The sequence below is a fragment of the Oncorhynchus masou genome, chromosome 28, assembly GCF_036934945.1.
Source record: "Oncorhynchus masou masou isolate Uvic2021 chromosome 28, UVic_Omas_1.1, whole genome shotgun sequence".
Lineage (NCBI taxonomy): Eukaryota > Metazoa > Chordata > Actinopteri > Salmoniformes > Salmonidae > Oncorhynchus > Oncorhynchus masou.
The window spans coordinates 54,602,148-54,626,525 of record NC_088239.1 but is presented as its reverse complement, the minus strand read 5'-3'; the positions used below and the strand labels follow the sequence as shown (position 1 = coordinate 54,626,525).

The following is a 24,378-nucleotide window of genomic DNA, read 5'->3' as shown; positions in this document are numbered from 1 at the left end:
GCTAAATGGGATATATATATATTATTATTATTATATATAGCTGTGAACAGCAGCAACCAGCCTGTGTAGACCAGTACATGGGAGTTCTCACAGCCAGGCAGGGCACGACCATGAAAGACACACCAGTTTTATATGGAGTTCCATACATTCTAATATAATGATTAGAGAGAAGAGAGTGATAGTGAAGGAGAGAAAACAGTTCAACACATTAAGGGGAAGGAGTAAGCCTATGGGCTATACACCTGAAACCAAACAGAAACCTTAGACTGCAAACGTGTGCTAGATCAATATGACATGACAAAAAATATACATAGACCTATGATGAGTGAAGTAATTCATTGAACTGGGAAGCTTGCGCCACGTCTATCCTGTACATATGACACTGACATTTGATTGATTTGTGCAGGCACGATAGCCACTACAATGAAAGCTATATTATAATAATGATGCATATTCATTGCTTGCAGAACTTAAGAATTATGTGACAATGAGTAGGCGGCAGGCCTAACGATGAGTATCGTCAGGTAAATATAGACTAGTCATGAATTATACTTGCAACCCACTACCAGTAGCATATGTGCCCGTGTCCCTGCAGACAATAGCCATATTTGGAAATAACTCTGTGCATTCCCTGCATAAAAAACTTTATGACACAAGACAACATATTGTTTAACAAATGGTTGAGTGTACCCCATGAATAGCCTTGGGAGTATGCACACAAGGAGCATTACGATAAACTAGATCTGATAGCTGAAATGGAATAATATTATGTATCAACATGGGATGACAGCTAAACACGGCAGCAAATCTTAATTTATGTAATTTATCAAGCTCTCTTTTCCTGGGGGGAAACATTAAGCACAACACAATGTGGCAAATGCTCGATGCTTCCACAAACTCTGCGATGGAAAGGATACACTGTAGCCTGGGATCTGAGGTTTTAAAGATGTACAGGGTCGTTGGTTGCGGCAGCAAGAGCGGCCCGGGTGGAGGTAGCCGCGGTGAACGTTGCAGCAGAGGAAGAAGGCCCAGAGACAGCCATCTTAGAGTTTTCCCCCTTGCTGGCAAAGCCAATTTCTGGAACTTTTTCCTCCCTTTGGGAGAATCGACCTCTTCGACCCCGTCGTCTGGGAGTTGCAGAGATGAGTCAAGCACATTAATATTAGCCAGTTGGAGGAGCTCATGGCTGGACAGGCCTGGGCTCATGATTCTCAGAATTTGAGCGTCTGAAAATGGTCCCACTTGCGTGAGGGAATTGCATTTTTATGCCTAGTTCAGACATGGGCAAACTACGGCCCGCGGGCCACATACGGCCCGTTAGGCTTTTTAATCCGGCCCGCCGAACTTGTCCAAATTATAGTAAAAACCTCATTTTTTCCCCTTTCCCTGCAATGCCCACGTTTCCCCAATAGATGGCGCACTCAAAACACATTGACCGTTGTTGGAGTGGCGCGTATTTCTCTTTATTTCACTTTAATTTTCACTTCGTTTCACGTCACCATTAAGCCCTTCTGTGAAAATGAGCGGACCAAAGAGAAGGAAAGTGGACAGCGAATGCCGAGTGTTTAATAAGGAGTGGACAACAAAATACTTCTTCACTGAAGTCCGATCAACGGCTGTATGTCTGATATGTCAAGAAGCTGTTGCGGTTTTCAAAGAGTACAATATCAGCCGTCACTTTGCCACGAAGCATGCAAACTATGCTAGCAAGCAGTCAACACAAGAACGGGCGGCTACTGCTCAGAGGTTGGCAGCTAATTTACAGAGTCAACAGAACTTTTTTCACCGACAAACTGCAATTCAAAAGTCAAGTACCAAGGCAAGTTATTTGCTGGCATTCAAATTAGCAAAGGCTAGCAAGCCTTTCTCCGAAGGCGAGTTTTTGAAAGAGTGCATGGTAGAGACAGCAGGTCTCTTGTGTCCGGAGAGCAAAGCCAAGTTTGAACAAATCAGTTTAGCACGCAGGACAGTGACTCGCCGCGTGGAACTGATTGACGAAGATATAGTCAGCGAGTTAAACAAAAAGGCGGAGTCCTTTAAGTTATATTCACTAGCACTGGATGAAAGTAACGACATAAAAGACACTGCTCAGCTCCTAATTTTTATCCGAGGGATTAACGACAGTTTTGAGATAACGGAGGAGCTTTTGAGCATGGAATCACTGAAAGGGAAAACGCGAGGAGAGGACTTATATAAAGAGGTGTCTGCTGTCATCGAGAGAATGAAGCTACCTTGGAGTAAACTTGCCAATGTCACCACGGATGGATCGCCAAATTTAACTGGAAAAAACATCGGGCTGCTGAAAAGAATCCAGGATAAAGTGAAAAAAGAAAACCCTGACCAGGATGTTATTTTACTTCACTGCATCATTCATCAGGAGTCTCTGTGTAAGTCTGTATTGCAGCTTAATCACGTCGTGGATCCAGTTGTAAAACTTGTTAACTTCATACGAGCAAGGGGATTTAATCATCGTCAGTTCATTACGTTCCTGGAAGAAACTAATGCGGATCACCAGGACCTACTTTACCACTCTCACGTCCGCTGGTTAAGTTTGGGGAAAGTGTTTCAACGAGTCTGGGAGCTCAAAGACGAGATTCGCTCATTTTTTAATTTAATGGGGAAATCCGAAGAATTCCCCGAGCTGAGCGACACAAACTGGCTTTGTGACTTTGCGTTTGCTGTGGACATATTTTCACACATGAATGAGCTGAACGTGAAGTTACAGGGGAAAGATCAGTTTGCGCACGACATGTACACAAATGTGAGAGCCTTCAAATCCAAGCTGGTTTTATTCTCCAGGCAAATGTCAAACAAATCTTTCGCACATTTCCCCACACTAGCCGTGCAGAAAGAGGCCGCCCGAAATGCGAAGAAATACTGCAAATCACTGGACGATCTGCACAGAGAATTTTGCCGTCGGTTCTGTGATTTTGAAAAAATTGACAAGTCACTTCAACTGGTGTCCTGTCCCCTGTCACAAGACCCCGAATCAGCACCGCAGGAGCTGCAATTGGAACTGATCGATCTTCAGTCTGACTCCGTCTCAAAGTAGAAGTTCAAGTCTCTTAAACTGGATGACTTTTACGCTTCACTTAACGAGACCGCGTTTCCAAACCTCCGAAGATGCTGGTGTTGTTTGGCTCGACCTACGTGTGTGAGCAGACGTTTAGCGTCATGAAAATCAACAAAGCCCATCACAGATCCAAGTTAACTGACCAACACCTCAGATCTGTCCTGCGAATTGCCACAACAAATCTAACTCCAGACTTTGATGCACTGGCAAAAAAGGGAGACCAACAACACTGTTCCCACTGAAATGGTGAGTTTTTCTGCTGTGTTATGAAAAAATGCATATGGAAAGTTTGGAAGTGCGTCTTTTAATTAAGAGCAATGCGCATTTACGCACAGCAGCGGTACAGTAGCTTAATTAACACGCCGCACATCGCTCTTAATTTAAATTTAAATTTTCAGCTGATATTTAATACAGCCTATGTCTGTGTGCTTGGCAACGATACACGTGTACTGTTTGCGCGTGAAGGCGAGGGCGTCCGTGGCGAGTTTGTAGAGCGCGCGGTCAGGACAATCCATCCATGATTTTGCGGAGTTTAACACAAGTAGATATTATTGAGCTTGAGTATTTCGTTGTGTAATAATATGTTTTGAATGTTGAAAGTGATTCCATTTTTCAATAAATGTTGATTTCTTTAACTTTGCACCTTCGATTGAAACTTATTAAAAACAGACGCAATCTTGATAAATCACAGTGCGTATGTTATTTTAATCTATTTACATTTCCTCCTCCCAGTATCTCCGAAATAGTATGTAAATGCCATATCTTGCATATTCCTTGAGACAAATGTATTAACTGATAAGGGCTATTTTTCACATTTGAAAGACAGTTAATAAATTGGGTTGTAGTGTTCTTACTGTGCTATGAGGTTTGCACACACTACATTTAATGCTTTAGTATATCCGGCCCAAACACTCCCTCCAAATGCTCCTGGCCCGGCCCCTCTGTCAAATTTTAGAACCCATTGTGGCCCGCGAGTCAAAAAGTTTGCCCACCTCTGGCCTAGTTTATAGTCTACAAGGTAAATAGGTGAATGACATTCCGCACATGGCCAATAGGAAAGAGCTGAAGAAACAAGATGCTGTGCTGATATGTTTTTATTCATTACCACTATGCCCATAGATTTGGAAACAAAGTGAATTATGTTATGGATGAAGTTAAATGAGCCTTCAGACCAGCCTTCCTGAATGAACTTCTGTAAACTACATGAAATCAAATAAAAAATTATATGAAATTGTATTTGTCTCATGCCGAATACAACAGGTGTAGACCTTACTGTGAAATGCTTACTTAACCAACAATGACATTTTAAGAAAATAGAGTTTTCAAAATATTTACTAAATAAACTAAACTAAAGTTTAAAAAAAATGAACACAGTAAAATAACAATAACAAGGCTATATACAGTGGGGCAAAAAAGTATTTAGTCAGCCACCAATTGTGCAAGTTCTCCCACTTAAAAAGATGAGAGAGGCCTGTAATTTTCATCATAGGCACACTTCAACTATGACAGACAAAATGAGAAAAAAAATCACTGTAGGATTTTTAATGAATTTATTTGCAAATTATGGTGGAAAATAAGTATTTGGTCACCTACAAACAAGCAAGATTTCTGTCTCTCACAGACCTGTAACTTCTTCTTTAAGAGGCTCCTCTGTTCTCCACTCGTTACCTGTATTAATGGCACCTGTTTTAACTTGTTATCAGTATAAAAGACACCTGTCTACAACCTCAAACAGTCACACTCCAAACTCCACTATGTCCAAGACCAAAGAGCTGTCAAAGGACACCAGAAACAAAATTGTTGACCTGCACCAGGCTGGGAAGACTGAATCTGCAATAGGTAAGCAGCTTGGTTTGAAGAAATCAACTGTGGGAGCAACAATTAGGAAATGGAAGACATACAAGACCACTGATAATCTACCTCGATCTGGGGCTCCACGCAAGATCTCACACCGTGGGGTCGAAATGATCACAAGAACGGTGAGCAAAAATCCCAGAACCACAAGGGGGGACCTAGTGAATGACCTGCAGAGAGCTGGGACCAAAGTAACAAAGCCTACCATCAGTAACACACTACGCCGCCAGGGACTCAAATCCTGCAGTGCCAGACGTGTCCCCCTGTTTAAGCCAGTACATGTCCAGGCCCGTCTGAAGTTTGCTAGAGAGCATTTGGATGATCCAGAAGAAGATTGGGAGAATGTCATATGGTCAGATGAAACCAAAATAGAACTTTTTGGTAAAAACTCAACTCGTCGTGTTTGTAGGACAAAGAATGCTGAGTTGCATCCAAAGAACACCATACCTACTGTGAAGCATGGGGGTGGAAACATCATGCTTTGGGGTTGTTTTTCTGCAAAGGGACCAGGGCGATTGATCCGTGTAAAGGAAAGAATGAATGGGGCCATGAATCGTGAGATTTTGAGTGAAAACCTCCTTCCATCAGCAAGGGCATTGAAGATGAAACGTGGCTGGGTCTTTCAGCATGACAATGATCCCAAACACACCGCCAGGGCAATGAAGGAGTGGCTTCGTACGAAGCATTTCAAGGTCCTGGAGTGGCCTAGCCAGTCTCCAGATCTCAACCCCATAGAAAATCTTTGGAGGGAGTTGAAAGTCCGTGTTGCCCAGCAACAGCCCCAAAACATCACTGCTCTAGAGGAGATCTGCACGGAGGAATGGGCCAAAATACCAGCAACAGTGTGTGAAAACCTTGTGAAGACTTACAGAAAACGTTTGACCTCTGTCACTGCCAACAAAGGGTATATAACAAAGTATTGAGAAACACTTATTTTCCACCATAATTTGCAAATAAATTCATAAAAAAATCCTACAATGTGATTTTCTGGATTTTTTTCCCTAATTTTGTCTGTCATAGTTGAAGTGTAACTATGATGAAAATTACAGGCCTCTCTCATCTTTTTAAGTGGGAGAACTTGCACAATTGGTGGCTGACTAAATACTTTTTTGCCCCACTGTACATGGGGTACGGGTACAGAGTCAATGTGCGGGGTACAGGTTGGTCGAGCCTTTTGCTCCTTGCCATGCGGTAGCAGAGAGAACAGTCTGTGTCTTGGGTGACTGGAGTCTTTGACAATTTTTGTGACCTTCCTCTGATACCGCCTGGTATATAGGTCCTGGATGGCAGGAAGCTTGGCCCCAGTGATGTACTGGACCATATGGACTACGCACTGAATAGGTGTTGCCGTGCCCTCTTCGCGACTGTCTTGGTGTGTTTGGTACATGATATTTTGTTGGTGATGTGGGCACCAAGGAACTTGAAGCTCGACTCGCTCCACTACAGCCCCGTCGATGAGAATGGAGGTGTGTTCGGCCCTCCTTTTCCTGTAGTCCAAGATCATCTCCTTTGTCTTGCTCACATTGAGGGAAAGGTTGTTGTCCTGACATCACACTGCCAGGTCTCTAATCTCCTCCCTATTGGCTGTCTCAGTATTGTCGGTGATCAGGCCTTCCGCCGTTGTGTCGTCAGCAAACTTAATGATGGTGTTGGAGCCGTGCTTGGCCACGCAGTTGTGGGTGAACAGGGTGTAGAGGAGGGGACTGAGTAGGCACCCCTGAGGGGCCCCCGTGTTGAGGATCAGCGTGGCAGATGTGTTGTTGCCTACCTGTGCCACCTGGGGGCGGCCCATAAGGAAGTCCAGGATCCAGTTTCAGAGGGAGGTGTTCAGTCCCAGGATCCTCAGCTTAATGATGAGCTTTGTGGGCACTATAGTGTTTAACGCTGAGCTGTATTCAATGAACAGCATTCTCACATAAGTGTTATTTTTGTTCAGGTGGGAAAGGGCAGTGTGGAGTGCAATTGAGATTGTGTCATCTGTGGATCTGTTGGGGCGGTATGCGAATTTGAGTGGGTCTAGGGTTTCCAGGATGATGGTGTTGAACTGTACTGAACTATGGGCATATGAATACACCCCTAGACTGTTTGTCGGTTGCTGTTGTCACAACGCGGTAGGAGATATGGGCTAGGACACGTCTTGACAGGCACGCCGCTACCCCGAGCCAGGCAGAAGCCACAGAGGCCACGCAAATCAGGACTTTTTTCGAGTCACTTCAACACCTTTTCCACATGACATGTCATGCTCCTCAAGGGCCTAGCAGAAGCCGTCACATAGGCAGAGTGCTGCTTTGGCATCCTAGAGGGGGATGTGTTCCATGCTGTCGACTGTCTCTAATATAGAATCCCAACACTGACTCATCATCATCATCCACTCTATGATATTAGAACACAGGACTCTCATTAGATTCATTTAATCCAATGATGCATATACAGTATAGTTTACGTAGCTCAGAGATGTAAAGGTCATGTACAGAAATGATGGGACTGGCTCCATGGCCAGTTGTCTGTACAGTCAGTGGTGTTTCTGTGATGTTGAGGTTTGTTTTTCACGGTGGTGTCCCCTATTGTTTTACCAGTCAGTCATGTGAGTCATCCTGCTCGTGGGTCAGAATCGCTACTCCTTTTGTAGGACGTGAGGTTTTAGTGTCAGCTTATGAGTAACGTTTCACAGAATCATATTATGAGTAACGTTTCACAGAATCATATTATGAGTAACATTTCACAGAATCATATTATGAGTAACATTTCACAGAATCATATTATGAGTAACATTTCACAGAATCATATTATGAGTAACATTTCACAGAATCATATTATGAGTAACGTTTCACAGAATCATATTATGAGTAACGTTTCACAGAATCATATTATGAGTAACGTTTCACAGAATCATATTATGAGTAACGTTTCACAGAATCATATGAGTAACGTTTCACAGAATCATATTATGAGTAACGTTTCACAGAATCATATTATGAGTAACGTTTCACAGAATCATATTATGAGTAACGTTTCACAGAATCATATTATGAGTAACGTTTCACAGAATCATATTATGAGTAACGTTTCACAGAATCATATTATGAGTAACGTTTCACAGAATCATATTATGAGTAACGTTTCACAGAATCATATTATGAGTAACATTTCACAGAATCATATTATGAGTAACGTGTCACAGAATCATATTATGAGTAACGTTTCACAGAATCATATTATGAGTAACGTTTCACAGAATCATATTATGAGTAACGTGTCACAGAATCAATTTACTTCTTGACTGAAAGAAGCCAGCATGCTACACTGTGAGAGGGAGAGAGAAGAGGGGGTGAGACTGGTGGAGAGAAAAGGAATGAAACATTACTTTAAAGGGAAAGTCAGAAGGAGTGATAGAAGGAGATTTAGCTGGTTCCTAGGGGAGCATAACATCACAAGTCTCCCAGTGTGATGTGTCCAGACATCAGGAGAGGAGTGGCTGTGCTTGTCAGTGTCTCAGGGGTTAATTATGTCTGACTCCACTGCGTGTGCGTACGTGTGTGTACATGTGGCTTTGTACATGTGTGTGTAATCAACCCCTTTGTTCCACTGCTTGTCTCTGGGAGGAGAACAAAGACAGTGACTTTCCTTAAGAGCTGGAGGAACACGAAAGCCTGTTATTAGAGGGGTCTGTAAGTATTAGCATTAGCACTGTGACATGTCCTCTCTGCTGTGTCAGTATCAGAGCAGGCCCTGTGTCCCATGCTGAGGCCTGTCACTGAACAGGGGACAAATTGGTCTGTTAGGATGGCCCCTGTTCACCTCCTACCCGTGTCCTTGTCTGTCAACACCACAACCACCACGCCTGGTTTTGGAGTGTTTTTAGTGGTGGTGGAAGAGCTTTAGAAAGCGGGCCCTCAGGCACAGAGGCACTGTCCCAGACACACTACACAGGCTCCATGGAACCATGCTGTGAACACTGCCTAACCCCATCCAGCTGAGCTCTTTTTCTCTCATGTAGCCTACACTTTATCTTATTTTGTCTTTTTATTTCTCCGTTTTCTCGTGCCATCCTTTTCCCCCAATCTCTCCTGCTGTCTGTCTGTCTCTCTCTCTTATACCTCTGTCTGCTCTTTCTGTCTGGCTGTATGTTTGTTTGTGTCACCTCACTCGCTCTTCCTTTATCCATTGTCACGTATAAATATACCCAGTATATTACCATGCTGTAATATAACCAATCGATAAGGATTCAAAACCTTGTGTCAAGTCTCAGTGGGTGTCTAATCCATTGCCTCGTACTCTGATCACAATATCACTTTCCCCACCAGTCATTCCACCTTAAACATCCCGCTCCTGAAATGGCCTCATAAAATAAGACCTTCATGTTCAATTAAGTCTGTGACACGTGTTATTAAAGCGGGTGGCTGACACCTGCCCTGTACCCTCGTTATGCTGTTGCCTGCTGCTGAATCTGACTGCCGCTGCCTGCCTGGCTCATAATTGAGCAAGGCAGCCATTAATCTTATTCCAATTCCCCTCCTTAAGGAGAGGAGCGATCTCCCTGGCTGTGGATCAGGCCCTAATCAGGTCCTTGTTAGCCCCAGACCACGTTGTCTTTGGACCAGACCCAGGCAGGGAGCTTCACAGTGGAGGTCAGTCTCGACCAGTCATTAATGGGGTTTAGGGATGGAGAGAGCCATCCGGATAGTTGGTCACTGGATGACTCATCCCTACCGATGGGGATCTAGTCATGTTGTGAATGTACAGTAGGCAGAGGTCAGATAAGTTGGTAAGCATTGTAATGGGGTTTGTGCAGTCTGCAGGTGTTAGTGGGTTTGTCCATGTAAGAGGCTTAGGAAGGAGATGAGTTTAGCTTTGAGAGCTGGGGTAGTGACTGCTATCAAAGCACTCTGTTAGTGACTTATGCTCTAACTTCAAGATTAAGTGAAGAGTTGTGAAATGTTAAACAGCTTCGTGAATTTATTGTGGTAATTGAATTGAAAGAAGAAACCCAACTATGTTTGAAGAGATTTTCTTAGAGAAATGTGCTTTTTCTACCATACTGTGCTCCTGCTCTCTTGCTGAGTTGTGGAGACATCTCCCAGCTCTCTGGAGCAGTGCTCTTGTCTCTGTCAAGGATATGTCATCCTTAGACTTTAGAAATGCAAACTCTGCTCTGCTGAAGATTAAGAGACTTTGCCAAAAGCATCAGAGGGGTTTGGCAACGCCAGTCGTGACAATGCCCTACTTTGAAAAATAAGAGAGAGAGAGGAATCTGTGTCACGCGTGGTGCCATCCTCTAGTCACCACAACTTTGAACTAGTTCCAAGATGAAGTGATCTGTGTCAGGGGCCCGTTGTGAATGTGCCCTTCATATCCTCACTGGCCCAAATTAATAGGCTTTCTGCCTGAGAACTCTTCAAAGCAATTTATTATAATCACTATCTTTCATTAGTGTACTGTGGTTATACTATGATTATGACTTATTGGGTAGAGACGTGTATTCTTCAAAAGATTGCCCTGGGTTTCGAGTTAATGTATTACTTATTAATACAATATATTCATATATACAGTAGTCATGCCCATATGAAATCTATTCATATGTTCCTTTTACATCGGCTTCCTATGGTGGCAAATGGGTCACCCACCAAACTGTTTAATACTGTTGTAATTATGTTTAATCTAAAGCTATTAGTATGGTTTACTCCTCCTTAGTGTCAAGTGCCCCATGGGTTATTTAGTACTGAACTGGTCCTAAGAGTCAACAGCATATTGCTATATGATGATCTGTGTAGCCTTTGATATTGGGAACCCTTTGCAGGAACCCTATAATAGAATATACACTGAGTGTACAAAATATTAAGAACACCTTCTTAATATTGAGATGCACTCCCTTTTGCCCTCAGAACAGACTCAATTTCTAAGGGCATGGTCGACAAAGTGTCGAAAGTGTTCCGTAGGGATGCGGGCCCATGTTGACTCCAATGCTCTTGAAACACATGGGAAATTGTTGAGTGTCAAAAACCCAGCAGCGTTGCAGTTCTTGACACAAACCGGTGTGCCTGGCACCTACTACCATACCCCGTTCAAAGGCACTTAAAACTTCTGTCTTGTCCATTCACCCTCTGAATGGCACACATACGTAGTCCATGTCTCAATTGGCTTAAAGCTTAACAGTCCTTCTTTAACCTGTCTCCTCCCCTTCATCGACACTGATTGAAGTGGATTTAACAGGTGACATCAATAAGGGATCATAGCTTTCACCTGGATTCACCTGGTCAGTCTGTCATGGAAAGAGCAGTTGTTTCTAATGTTTTGTACACTCAGTGTATGCTAGTAATAATACAGTGATGTAATGTGTTCATATACAGATTGTTGATCTACGGCCAGTACTGCAGCCACATGGAGAATGCCCAGAAGATACTGGATGAGCTCATCGCCACGCGGGAGGACGTTAAGATGAAAGTCGAGGTACAGTAACCACACAAACACACATATCCCTCCCCTTCCCTTACCACCCATCTGGCATCTGCTCAAAATTGGCACAAAGTTAATTCACAACCAGCCATGGTGTTTTGAATCATGACATTTTACTATGATAGTTTGGCTTCCATCAAAGCTACTGTACTGCAGTTGGACAAACAGCAATGGTCTGCAGTGAAAGATCTGATAAACCTGGAATCCCCAGCTGGCCCAAATCGTGGTCCACTGCTGGCCAAGCCATGCTGCTGGGTTGACCCAGCTCTAGTACTGTAGCTTACAGTGCATTCCCTTTTCCACATGTTGTTACATTACAGACTTATTCTAAAAATGATTAAATAAATGTTTTGCCTCATCAATCTAAAAGCTGCCGCGGTCATCCCCCTCTTCAAAGGGGGTGACACTTTAGACCCAAACTGTTATAGACCGATATCCATCCTGCCCTGCCTTTCTAAAGTCTTCGAAAGCCAAGTCAATAAACAGATCACTGACCATTTTGAATCCCACCGTACCTTCTCCGCTGTGCAATCCGGTTTCCGAGCTGGTCACGGGTGCACCTCGGCCACGCTCAAGGTACTAAACGATTTCATAACCACCATCGATAAAAGACAGTACTGTGCAGCTGTCTTCATCGACCTGGCCAAGGCTTTCGACTCTGTCAATCATTGTATTCTTATTGGCAGACTCAATAGGCTTGGTTTCTCAAATGACTGCCTCGCCTGGTTCACCAACTACTTCTCAGACAGAGTTCAGTGTGTCAAATCGGAGGGCCTGCTGTCCGGATCTCTGGCAGTCTCTCTATCACCGCCTGGTACGGCAACTGCTTCGCCCACAACCATAAGGCTCTCCAGAGGGTAGTGAGGTCTGCACAATGCATCACCGGGGGCAAACAAAACTTGTTAGGTTAGATTACTCGTTGGTTAGTACTGCATTGTTGGAACTAGAAGCACAAGCATTTCGCTACACTCGCATTAACATCTACTAACCATGTATATGTGACAAATAAAATAAAATTTGTTTTGACTTGAATTGGATAAGGATCAGAGTCATCCATTCAAGAGAGAGAGAGACATCAGCATTCAGCATCTACTGGGTTACGATGGCTCATGGTCTGTCTCAATGCATTACAATGCAGCTGTATGGCTTGTTGTTTTTCTTAATAAAAAGGAGATTGTTATGGCTATTATTCAGACAGAGGGATGAATGTGTTCTTTATTACTCATACAGTAAAGAAATATCCATATCAGTATGAATGTCCTGATGTAGATGTTCACTAAGGGGTAAGGACAGACAGGGATTTGATACCTTTTAATACGCTGTTGATACTGTTGTTGGAAGGCACAACTGTAGCAAAGTGGTGTAGTGATAGTGTGAAATTACAGAATGTGTATTACAGTATCAGAATGTGTACACTTTGGCTGCTGTTGTAGTTATGAACTGTGAAATGTATGATGTTTCTTGTTGTTGTTGTAGGAGTGCACTATGAAGGTGCAAGAGGGCAAGTTCAAGCTCCAGGACCTGCTGGTAGTACCCATGCAGCGGGTTCTCAAGTACCACCTCCTACTTAAGGTAAGGTGCATCGCAAACCTAAACTGAGCAAAAAAAGAAACGTCTTCTCACTGTCAACTGCGTATATTTTCAGCAAACTTAACATGTGTAAATATTTGTACGAACATAACAATATTCAACAACTGAGACATAAACTGAAGAAGTTCCACAGACATGTGACTAACAGAAATTGAATAATGTGTACCTGAACAAAGGGGGGGTCAAAATCAAAAGTAACTGTCAGTATCTGGTGTGGCCACCAGCTGCTTTAAGTACTGCAGTGCATCTCCTCCTCATGGATTACACCAGATTTGCCAGTTCTTGCTGTGAGATGTTACACCACTCTTCCACCAAGGCACCTGCAAGATCTCGGACATTTCTGGGGGGAATGGCCCTAGCCCTCACCCTCTGATCCAACAGGTCCCAGACGTGCTCAATGGGATTGAGATTCGGGCTCTTTGCTGCCAATGGCAGAACACTGACATTCCTGTTTTGCAGGAAATCACACACAGAACGAGCAGTATCCGCTACGGATCCGCAGTCAAACGACCACCCCTCATCACTGTCAAACGCTCCCTAAAACACTTCTGTGAGCAGGCCTTTCTAATCGACCTGGCCCGGGTATCCTGGAAGGACATTGACCTCATCCCGTCAGTTGAGGATGCCTGGTCATTCTTTAAAAGTAACTTCCTCACCATTTTAGATAAGCATGCTCCGTTCAAAAAAAGGAGAACTAAGAACAGATATAGCCCTTGATTCACTCCAGACCTGACTGCCCTCGACCAGCACAAAAACATCCTGTGGCGGACTGCAATAGCATCGAATAGTCCCCGCGATATGCAACTGTTCAGGGAAGTCAGGAACCAATACACGCAGTCAGTCATGAAAGCAAAGGCCAGCTTCTTCAGACAGAAATTTGCATCCTGTAGCTCTAACTCCAAAAAGGACACTGGGACACTGTGAAGTCCATGGAGAACAAGAGCACCTCCTCCCAGCTGCCCACTGCACTGAGGCTAGGTAACACGGTCACCACCGATAAATCCATGATTGGCCAACAGCTCCGCCATCCCCCCCCCGCAGCTACTCGCCCAAGCCTCCCCAGGCTCCAGGTTCTCCTTTACCCAAATCCAGATAGCAGATGTTCTGAAAGAGCTGCAAAACCTGGACCCGTACAAATCAGCTGGGCATGACAATCTGGACCCTCTATTTCTGAAACTATCCGCCGCCATTGTCGCAACCTCTATTACCAGCCTGTTCAACCTCTCTTTCATATCGTCTGAGATCCCCAAGGATTGGAAAGCTGCCGCAGTCATCCCCCTCTTTAAAGGGGGAGACACCCTGGACCCAAACTGTTACAGACCTATATCCATCCTGCCCTGCCTTTCTAAGGTCTTCGAAAGCCAAGTCAACAAACAGGTCACTGACAATCTCGAATCCCACCGTACCTTCTCCGCTGTGCAATCTGGTTTCCAAGCCGGTCACGGGTGCACCTCAGCCACGCACAAGGTACTAAACGATATCATAACCGCCATCGATAAAAGACAGTACTGTGCAGCCGTCTTCATCGACCTTGCCAAGGCTTTCGACTCTGTCAATCACCATATTCTTATCGGCAAACTCAGTAGCCTCGCGTTTTCTGATGACTGCCTTGCCTGGTTCACCAACTACTTTGCAGACAGAGTTCAGTGTGTCAAATCGGAGGGCATGCTGTCCGGTCCTCTGGCAGTCTCTATGGGGGTGCCACAGGGTTCAATTCTCAGGCCGACTCTTTTCTCTGTATACATCAATGATGTCGCTCTTGCTGCAGGCGATTCCCTGATCCACCTCTACGCAGACGACACCATTCTGTGTACTTCCGGCCTGTCCCTGGACACTGTGCTATCTAACCTCCAAACGAGCTTCAATGCCATACAACGCTCCTTCCGTGGCCTCCAACTGCTCTTAAATGCTAGTAAAACCAAATGCATGCTTTTTAACAGTTCGCTGCCTGCACCCGCACGCCCGACTAGCATCACCACCCTGGATGGTTCCGACCTAGAATATGTGGACATCTATAAGTACCTAGGTGTCTGGCGAGACTGCAAACTCTCCTTCCAGACTCATATCAAACATCTCCAATCTAAAATCAAATCCAGAGTTGGCTTTCAACAAAGCCTCCTTCACTCACGCCACCAAACTTACCCTAGTAAAACTGACTATCCTACCGATCCTCGACTTCGGCGATGTCATCTACAAAATAGCTTCCAACACTCTACTCAGCAAACTGGATGCAGTTTATCACAGTGCCATCCGTTTTGTTACTAAAGCACCTTATACCACCCACCACTGCGACCTGTATGCTCTAGTCGGCTGGCCCTCGCTACATATTCGTCGCCAGACTCACTGGCTCCAGGTCATCTACAAGTCCATGCTAGGTAAAGCTCCGTCTTATCTTAGTTCACTGGTCACGATGGCAACATCCACCCGTAGCACGCACCCCTGCAGGTGTATCTCACTGATCATCCCTAAAGCCAACACCTCATTTGGCCGCCTTTCGTTCCAGTTATCTGCTGCCTGTGACTGGAACGAATTGCAAAAATCGCTGAAGTTGGAGACTTTTATCTCCCTCACCAACTTCAAACATCTGCTATCTGAGCAGCTAACCGATCGCTGCAGCTGTACATAGTCTATCGGTAAATATCCCACCCAATTTTACCTACCTGTTCCCCATACTGTTTATATTTATTTACTTTTCTGTTCTTTTGCACACCAATATCTCTACCTCTACATGACCATCTGATCATTTATCACTCCAGTGTTAATCTGCAAAAGTGTAATTATTCGCCTACCTCCTCATGCCTTTTGCACACAATGTATATAGACTCTATTTTTTTCCACTGTGTTATTGATTTGTTAATTGTTTACTCCATGTGTAACTCTGTGTTGTGTGTTCACACTGCTATGCTTTATCTTGGCCATGTCAGGCATATGTGTATAGGTGGCAGGGAAGTCAGGCACAGGAGAGTCAAACAGATGTCGTGACAGTACCCCCCCCCCCCTGACGCGCGGCTCGACACCGGCCTCGGGGAGGTGCAGGGCGATCCGGATGGAGACGGTGGAATTTTGATAACATGGAAGGATCTAACACGTCCTCCAACAGAACCCAGCATCTCTCCTCCGGCCCGTAACCCTCCCAGTCCACGAGGTACTGAAGGCCCCTCACCCGACGTCTCGAATCCAAAATGGATCGAACAGAGTACGCCGGACCCCCTCGATGTCTAGAGGAGGCGGAGGAACATCACGCACTTCAGCCTCCTGGAGCGGGCCAGCCACCACCGGCCTGAGGAGAGACATATGGAACGAGGGGTTAATACGGTAATTAGTGGGCAGTTGTAACCTATAACATACCTCGTTCACTCTCCTCAGGACTTTAAACGGCCCCACATACCGCGGACCCAGCTTCCGGCAGAGGGGCAGGTTTCGGGTCGAGAGCCAGACCCTGTCTCCTGGTGCAAACACTGGGGCCTCACTGCGGCGACGGTCTGTGCCAATTTTCTGGCGCCTTATGGCACGCTGAAGGTGGACGTGGGCTGCCTCCCAGGTTTCCTCAGTGCGCCGAAACCAATTGTCCACCGCAGGAGCCTCGGTCTGGCTCTGATGCCAAGGAGCCAGAACCGACTGATACCCTAATACACATTGAAAAGGAGTAAGGTTAGTGGAGGAGTGACGTAGCGAGTTCTGAGCCATCTCTGCCCAGGGCACGAACTTCGCCCACTCCCCCGGCCGATCCTGGCAATAAGACCGCAGAAACCTACCACATCCTGGTTAACTCTCTCCACCTGCCCATTACTCTCGGGGTGAAAACCTGAGGTAAGACTAACCGAGATCCTCAGACGCTCCATGAACGCCTTCCAGACCCTTGATGTGAACTGGGGACCCCGATCAGACACTATATCCTCAGGCACACCATAGTGCCGGAAAACATGTGTAAACAGGGCCTCTGCAGTTTGTAAGGCCGCAGGGAGAATGGGCAAAGGGAGGAGATGACAGAACTTTGAAAACCGATCCACAACGACCAGGATCGTGGTGTAACCCTGTGAAGGTGGAAGATCCGTCAAAAAATCCACCGACAGGTGCGACCACGGCTGTTGAGGAACGGTTAGAGGTTGTAGCTTACCTCTGGGCAGGTGTCTAGGAGCCTTGCACTGGGCGCACACCGAGCAGGAAGAAACATAAATCCTCACGTCCTTAGCTAAAGTGGGCCACCAGTACCTACCATCAAGACAGCGCATCGTCCGACCTATCCCAGGATGACCAGAGGAGGGTGACGTGTGAGCCCAATAGATCAATCGGTCGCGGACAGCAGACGGAACATACAGACGGCCAGCTGGACACTCAGGGGGAGAGGGCTCTGCACGAGACGCCCGCTCAATGTCCGCGTCCAGCTCCCACACTACAGGCGCCACCAGACACGAAGCTGGGAGTATGGGAGTGGGATCCATGGATCGCTCCTCTGTGTCATACAGCCGAGACAATGCGCCTGCCTTAATGTTCTGGGAGCCTGGTCTGTAAGAAAGAGTAAACACAAAACGAGTGAAAAACATGGCCCACTTTGCCTGGCGAGGATTCAATCTCTTCGCCTGCCGGATGTACTCCAGATTGCGGTGGTCAGTCCAGATGAGAAAAGGGTGTTTAGCCCCCTCAAGCCAATGCCTCCACACCTTCAAGGCTTCTACGACAGCTAACAGCTCTCGGTTCCCCACATCATAGTTTCGCTCCGCCGGGCTGAGCTTCTTCGAAAAGAAAGCACAGGGGCGAAGCTTCAGTGGCGTACCCGAACGCTGAGGGAGCACTGCTTCTATCCCAGCTTCGGATGCGTTCACCTCCACTATGAATGGCAAAGAGGGATCCGGATGAGCCAACACAGGCACCGAGGTAAACAGAGTCTTCAGGTGCCCAAAAGCCCTGTTCGCCTCAGCCGACCACTGCAAGCGCACCGGGCCCCCCTTTAGCAGGGAGGTAATGGGAGCAGCCACCTGACCAAAACCCCGGATAAACCTCCGGTAGTAATTGGCAAACCCCAAAAACGCTGCAACTCCTTTACCGTGGTTGGAGTCGGCCAATTACGCACGGCTGTAATGCGGTCGCTCTCCATCTCCACTCCTGAAGTGGAAATCCGATGCCCTAGGAAGGAGATGGATTGTTGGAAGAACAAGCATTTCTCAGCCTTGACATATAGATCATGCTCCAACAGGCGAACAAGCACCCTGCGCACCAGGGACACATGCTCGGCGCGTGTAGCAGAGTATATCAGAATATCATCGATATACACCACTACACCCTGCCCGTGCAGGTCCCTGAAGATCTCATCTACAAATGATTGGAAAACTGATGGAGCATTCATCAACCCATATGGCATGACAAGGTACTCATAATGACCTGAGGTGGTGCTAAATGCCGTCTTCCACTCATCACCCGAATACGCACCAGATTGTACGCACTCCTGAGATCCAATTTTGTGAAAAAACGTGCCCCGTGCATTAACTCAATAACCGTATTGATCAGAGGTAGCGGGTAACTATATTTCACTGTGATTTTATTAAGACCTTGATAATCAATGCACGGGCGTAAACCGCCACCCTTTTTTTCACAAAAATGAAACTCGAAGAGACGGGTGAAATGGATGGCTGAATGTCTCCATAGCCTCCGTCTCCGCTTGCGACAGGGGATACACGTGACTCTTGGGATATGCAGCGTCTACCAGGAGATCTATCGCACAATCCCCCCGTCGATGGGGTGGTAATTGAGTCACCTTCTTTTTACAGAAGGCGAGAGCCAAATCGGCATATTCAGGGGGAATGCGCACGGTGGAGACCTGGTCTGGACTTTCCACCGTAGTAGCACCAACGGAAACCCCTAAACACCTACCTGAGCATTCTTGCGACCACCCCGTGAGAGCCTTCTGTGGCCAAGAAACAGTGGGGTTATGGCAAGCTAACCAGGGTAGGCCTAGCATCACAGAATACACAGGATAATCAATAAGGAAAAGACTAATCTTCTCCTTGTGACCCTCCTGCGTTATCATACACAAAGGTGCGGTTACCTCCCTGATAAACCCTGTCCCTAATGGTCGACTATCTAAGGCATGAATAGGGAAAGGCATATCCACAGGAACAGTATGGATCCCTAAACTATGAGCTAAACTTTTATCAATGAAATTCCCAGGTCGCACCTGAATCTACTAGCACCTTATACTGGGAATGCAGGGAAAAATCAGGAAAAGAGACCGAGACAAACATTAGTGCAGCAGAGGGCTCTGGATGAGAATGGTGCCTACTCACCTGGGGTGAAGCCAGAATGCCCTGCCTGCCTTCTCTATTCCCAGAGGAACCAACCCGGCACCGACCAGCAGTGTGCCCTCTGCGACCATGAATGGTGCTCGAGCGGGAACCCCCTCCGGTCTCCCTGCGCACCATCCCTCCCAATTCCATAGGTTCCCTCGCTTGTTCCTGAACGCGTTCCTCCAGCTCCATGAGCATAGTGTCCTCTCCTGCTGACTTCATATTGTTGGTCAGAGATTCTGTCAGACATATGTGTATAGGTGGCAGGGAAGTCAGGCGCAGGAGAGTCAAACGGAGTGTAAAATGGAGTCTTTTAATAATGTCCAAGTAACATGCTCCATAACACTAAATAGAAAAAAGGAATATAAACAAATATGGGTACGAAGACCCGTCGCGCACCTATACAACAAAACACTACACTGACAATAAACAATCTCTGACAAAGACATGAGGGGAAACAGAGGGTTAAATACACAACAGGTAATGAATGGGATTGAAAACAGGTGTGTGGGAAGACAAGACAAAACCAATGGAAAATGAAAAATGGATCAATGATGGCTAGAAGACCGGTGACGTCGAACGCCGAGCACTGCCTGAACAAGGAGAGGCAACGACTTCGGCAGAAGTTGTGACAGGCCAGGTCGCAGTTGCAAATGAGAACTTGTTCTCAACTAGCCTACCTGGTTAAATAAAGGTGAATTTTTTTTTAAAGTATGGCTGGTGGCATTGTCATGTTGGAGGGTCATGTCAGGAATAGCCTGTAGGAAGGGTACCACATGACGGAGGAGGATGATTTCCCTGTAACGCACAGCGTTGAGATTGCCTGCAATGACAACAAGCTTAGTCCTATGATGCTGTGACACACCACCCCAGACCATGACGGACCCTCCACCTCCAAATCGATCCCGCTCCAGAGTACAGGCCTCAGTGTAACGCTCATTCCTTCGACGATAAATCGAACCATCACCCCTGGTGAGACAGTGAAGAACACTTTTTGCCAGTTCTGTCTGGTCCAGTGACGGTGGATTTGTGCCCATAGACGACGTTGTTGCCGGTGATGTCTGGTGAGGACCTGCCTTACAACAGGCCTACAAGCCCTCAGTCCAGCCTCTCTCAGCCTATTGCGAACAGTCTGAGCAATGATGGAGGGATTGTGCATTCCTGGTGTAACTCGGGCAGTTGTTGTTGCCATCCTGTATCTGTCCCGCAGGTGTGATGTTTGGATGTACCGATCCTGTGCAGGTGTTGTTACACGTGGTCTGCCACTGCGAGGACGTTCAGCTGTCCTACCTGTCTCCCTGTAGTGCTGTTTAAGGCGGCTCATAGTACGGACATGGCAATTTATTGCCCAGTCCTCATGCCTCCTTGCAGCATGCCTAAGGCACGTTCACGCAGATGAGCAGGGACTCTGTGAATCTTTGTTTTGGTGTCAATAGAAATGCCTCTTAATTGCTTACTGTCTGTAAGCTGTTAGTGTCTTAATGACCGTTCCACAGGTGCATGTTCATGAAATGTTTATGGTTCATGAACAAGCATGGGAAACAGTGTTTAAACCCTTTACAATGAAGATCTGTGAAGTTATTTAGATTTTTACGAATTATGTTTGAAAGACAGGGTCCTGAAAAAGGTAAAACATTTTTTTGCTGGTTTACATTACAACTTATGCCAGCCAGACATTTTTCAAGACAATATTGTAACGGCGTTCTTCTTTTGTTGAAAGAAAGTCGGACTGAAATGCAGCGTGTAAGTTACTCATGTTTATTAGGAAGACAAACGAACGAACTATACACGAATAACTAATAAATACAAAAACAACAAACAGAACGTGAAACCTAATACAGCCTGACTGGTGCACACTACACAGAGACAGGAACAATCACCCACGAAATACAAAGCGAAAACCAGGCTACCTAAATACGGTTCCCAATCAGCGACAACGAGAATCACCTGACTCTGATTGAGAACCGCCTCAGGCAGCCAACCTATTTAACACACACACACCCCTAATCAGCTACAATCCCAGACACTACAAACCCCAATACGAAAACACAATACATAATAACCCATGTCACACCCTGGTCTGACTAACTAATAAACTAAAACACAAAATACTAAGACCAAGGCGTGACAAATATGAACATCATGAGATTTTCTTAGTATAGCTGTTGAATATTCTAGGTGTTTTTCTTGGTATAGCTGTTGAATATGCTAGGTGTTTTTCTTGGTGTAGCTGTTGAATATGCTAGGTGTTTTTCTTGGTATAGCTGTTGAATATGCTAGGTGTTTTTCTTGGTATAGCTGTTGAATATGCTAGGTGTTTTTCTTGGTGTAGCTGTTGAATATGCTATGTGTTTTTCTTGGTATAGCTGTTGAATATTCTAGGTGGTTTTCTTGGTATAGCTGTTGAATATGCTAGGTATTTTTCTTGGTATAGCTGTTGAATATTCTAGGTGTTTTTCTTGGTATAGCTGTTGAATATGCTAGGTATTTTTCTTGGTGTAGCTGTTGAATATGACAGGTATTTTTCTTGGTATAGCTGTTGAATATGCTAGGTGTTTTAAGGATCAATCTCACTCGAGTGCCCACTCAGTACACATCTTGGTGTCCCTCTGTTTCCCCCTCATCCCATTCCTCTACAAGGCCCTGTGTCTCTGGGTCTCTATGCCCACCCACATGGATTAAACATGCAGACTGTGTGGCCAGTACGCACAGAGACCCAACGGAGCCTTCTTCCAGGAACCCATAGTAGTCATGTTAGTAAAAACAAGCTGGTCAGGCTGTCTGATTCAAAACACAATGAATTAACTAGCCAGCTCAATAATGAATGAGGTGGGTTTAGTTAGTGACATGGGTATGGAGATAGTAGAGGTGGGCAGAGTTCATGGCAGGTGATGATGGGTGGACTGCAGTGAGTGGTTTTTCAACTCAGACTGGACTGACTGACTGACTGGCTGAATGGCCTGCAGGACTTCAAGAGAAGAGAAACTGTGTTCAAATCAGCCATGCTGTAATCGTATTACATGAAGCCCATTTCACTGCTTCCCATAGATTTGTGGGAAAGGATTAATATGCTGTGGCCTCAGGGCATTCAATTGATAGTGTGTGTGTGTGTGTGTGTGTGTGTGTGTGTGTGTGTGTGTGTGTGTGTGTGTGTGTGTGTGTGTGTGTGTGTGTGTGTGTGTGTAAGCCTTAGCATATTTCCTTCATGACTTGGGTGTTGCAGATTCCACTGTGATGAAGACATATCTGGTCTTTGTCAGAATTACACAGTACACTGTAGCAAATCATTCTGTTATCAATGAAGCTGCCAGCAGGCCTCAACTCACCAACAGACTCATCTTACACCATCACTCTCATATTATCTCCCCACGCTCCTATAAACTGCTGAAGCATGAAGTCGAGCTGAATGTGTCAGTTGTAAGATCACATGCTGTGTATGTACATATGTTCCACTCGCGCTGTGCCTCTGAGAGGCAGAGAGAATAGATGTGTACTGGCCTAAAATAACCCTCATTGTTTACAGCAGCATTCATATGTTTTTGAAAAAACGCACAGATTTTCTCATAAAGTATTCACTGTATTTATGCAGTAAAACACATTTTGAGGTGGCGATGTAAGTGAGAGTTCATACAAGTTACATGAGTGTAACTTAAAGGGAGTTGATCTGTTTCTCTCCGCGGTGTGTGGCTGTCATACTGAGTTATGTCAATGTTTTGTGGAGTGTGTGGTGTATTTTGGTATAGTGTGCTCCACTGATGAAATGTAACATTCTCTTGCAGGAGCTGGTGAGTCATTCAACTGACCGACCTGAGAGACAGCAGCTCAAGGAGGCGTTGGAGGCCATGCAGGTGTGTGTTTGTGTGTGTGTGTATGTGACGTTATTCCGGATATGATCATTGATGACATTTTTCTATTCATTCAGAAGAGTGCTTGGGAGCATTGGGAAAAAGGTTATATTGTAGCTCTAACCCGGGCAAGATATAATAGATGTTGTTCAGATGTACTGGTGTACTGGTGTAAAACAATGCATCTCTGTCTCTGAAGGACCTGGCTATGTACATCAATGAAGTGAAGAGAGACAATGAAACCTTGAAGAAGATTAGTGAATTCCAGAACTCCATCGAAAACCTTGTAAGTAACTCTGATTGCTGTAAATGACAGTACTTTTACAATCAGCACTGATGTTTCATCGATAAGGAATTTTGAACCCTTTTGAGATTTATTGAGCATCATTTGCCCGTCCCTCTGGCCCCAACACGTTGCTCAACATCTCTCGGTGAACAGCCTGGAACATTTCTTCTCTCTCTCTCTCTCTCTCTCTCTCTCTCTCTCTCTTTCTCCTCTCTCTGCTTACCTCATCCCTCACTTTACCTGTCCCACTCATCTGCAATTATCATGTCTCTAATAAATCATTTATTCTCCCAGAGCATGAGCAGACAGGCTTTTTAAGTCTCCATGAATCCCAAACTAAAGTGTGTCGTACAAGGCAGTGTTAAGTCTAACAGCAGCTGGCTTTTAATGGCCTTAATATGTGTATTAAGTGAAGCCTTAGGGATAGAGAGCCACAGGCTGCTACTTCAGATATGTCTATACGTCGGTATGCCCATTGTATCCCGGACAAGATATAACTGTCAGATCTAATGACACATTCTGAAGGGGGTCATACGGTCAGAGGTGGAATACTCATGAATGTCAATGTTATGATAGCAGAATTAAATGACACTCACATTTCCCATTTGGACATCTTGATGTTTAATATATCAAGTCAGTTCAGCGCCTTGGGGCGATGGGAAACTTAATTCAATGAGATTTAACCAGGTTAGATGAATAATAAATAACATTGAGTAAAGTACACAACAGTGTGCTGCTCTCTCATCCATACCTACTGTTTATACTACCACTCTTATTGACCACTGGGGAAACCCGAGATGTACAGCAGCAGATTAACACTGGCATGTGTATGTGGCCTGAGCAGCAGGTCAAACTGGAGGAGTATGGCAGGCCAAAGATAGATGGAGAGCTCAAGGTGTCCTCCATAGTCAACCGAACAAAGCAGGACCGGTGAGTAGTCAAGCTTCGCTATGAAAGCCAGACTTACTGAATGTGTGGTACTGAGGGAATGTGGTA

At 45.4% G+C, this 24,378-nt stretch overlaps 1 protein-coding gene across 5 annotated transcripts in view; it reads left to right on the top strand.

Moving 5' to 3' along the window:
* Window positions 1–24,378, top strand: part of LOC135517920 (guanine nucleotide exchange factor VAV2-like) — a 242,752-nt gene that overhangs the window by 206,501 nt on the left and 11,873 nt on the right. For all 5 annotated transcript variants that reach the window (XM_064942631.1, XM_064942628.1, XM_064942630.1 and 2 more), the window contains exons 9-13: window positions 11,275–11,374; window positions 12,857–12,952; window positions 23,031–23,099; window positions 23,296–23,382; window positions 24,227–24,312. In XM_064942631.1, coding sequence (XP_064798703.1) covers window positions 11,275–11,374; window positions 12,857–12,952; window positions 23,031–23,099; window positions 23,296–23,382; window positions 24,227–24,312 — 438 coding nt within the window. The remainder of the gene's footprint in view (window positions 1–11,274; window positions 11,375–12,856; window positions 12,953–23,030; window positions 23,100–23,295; window positions 23,383–24,226; window positions 24,313–24,378) is intronic.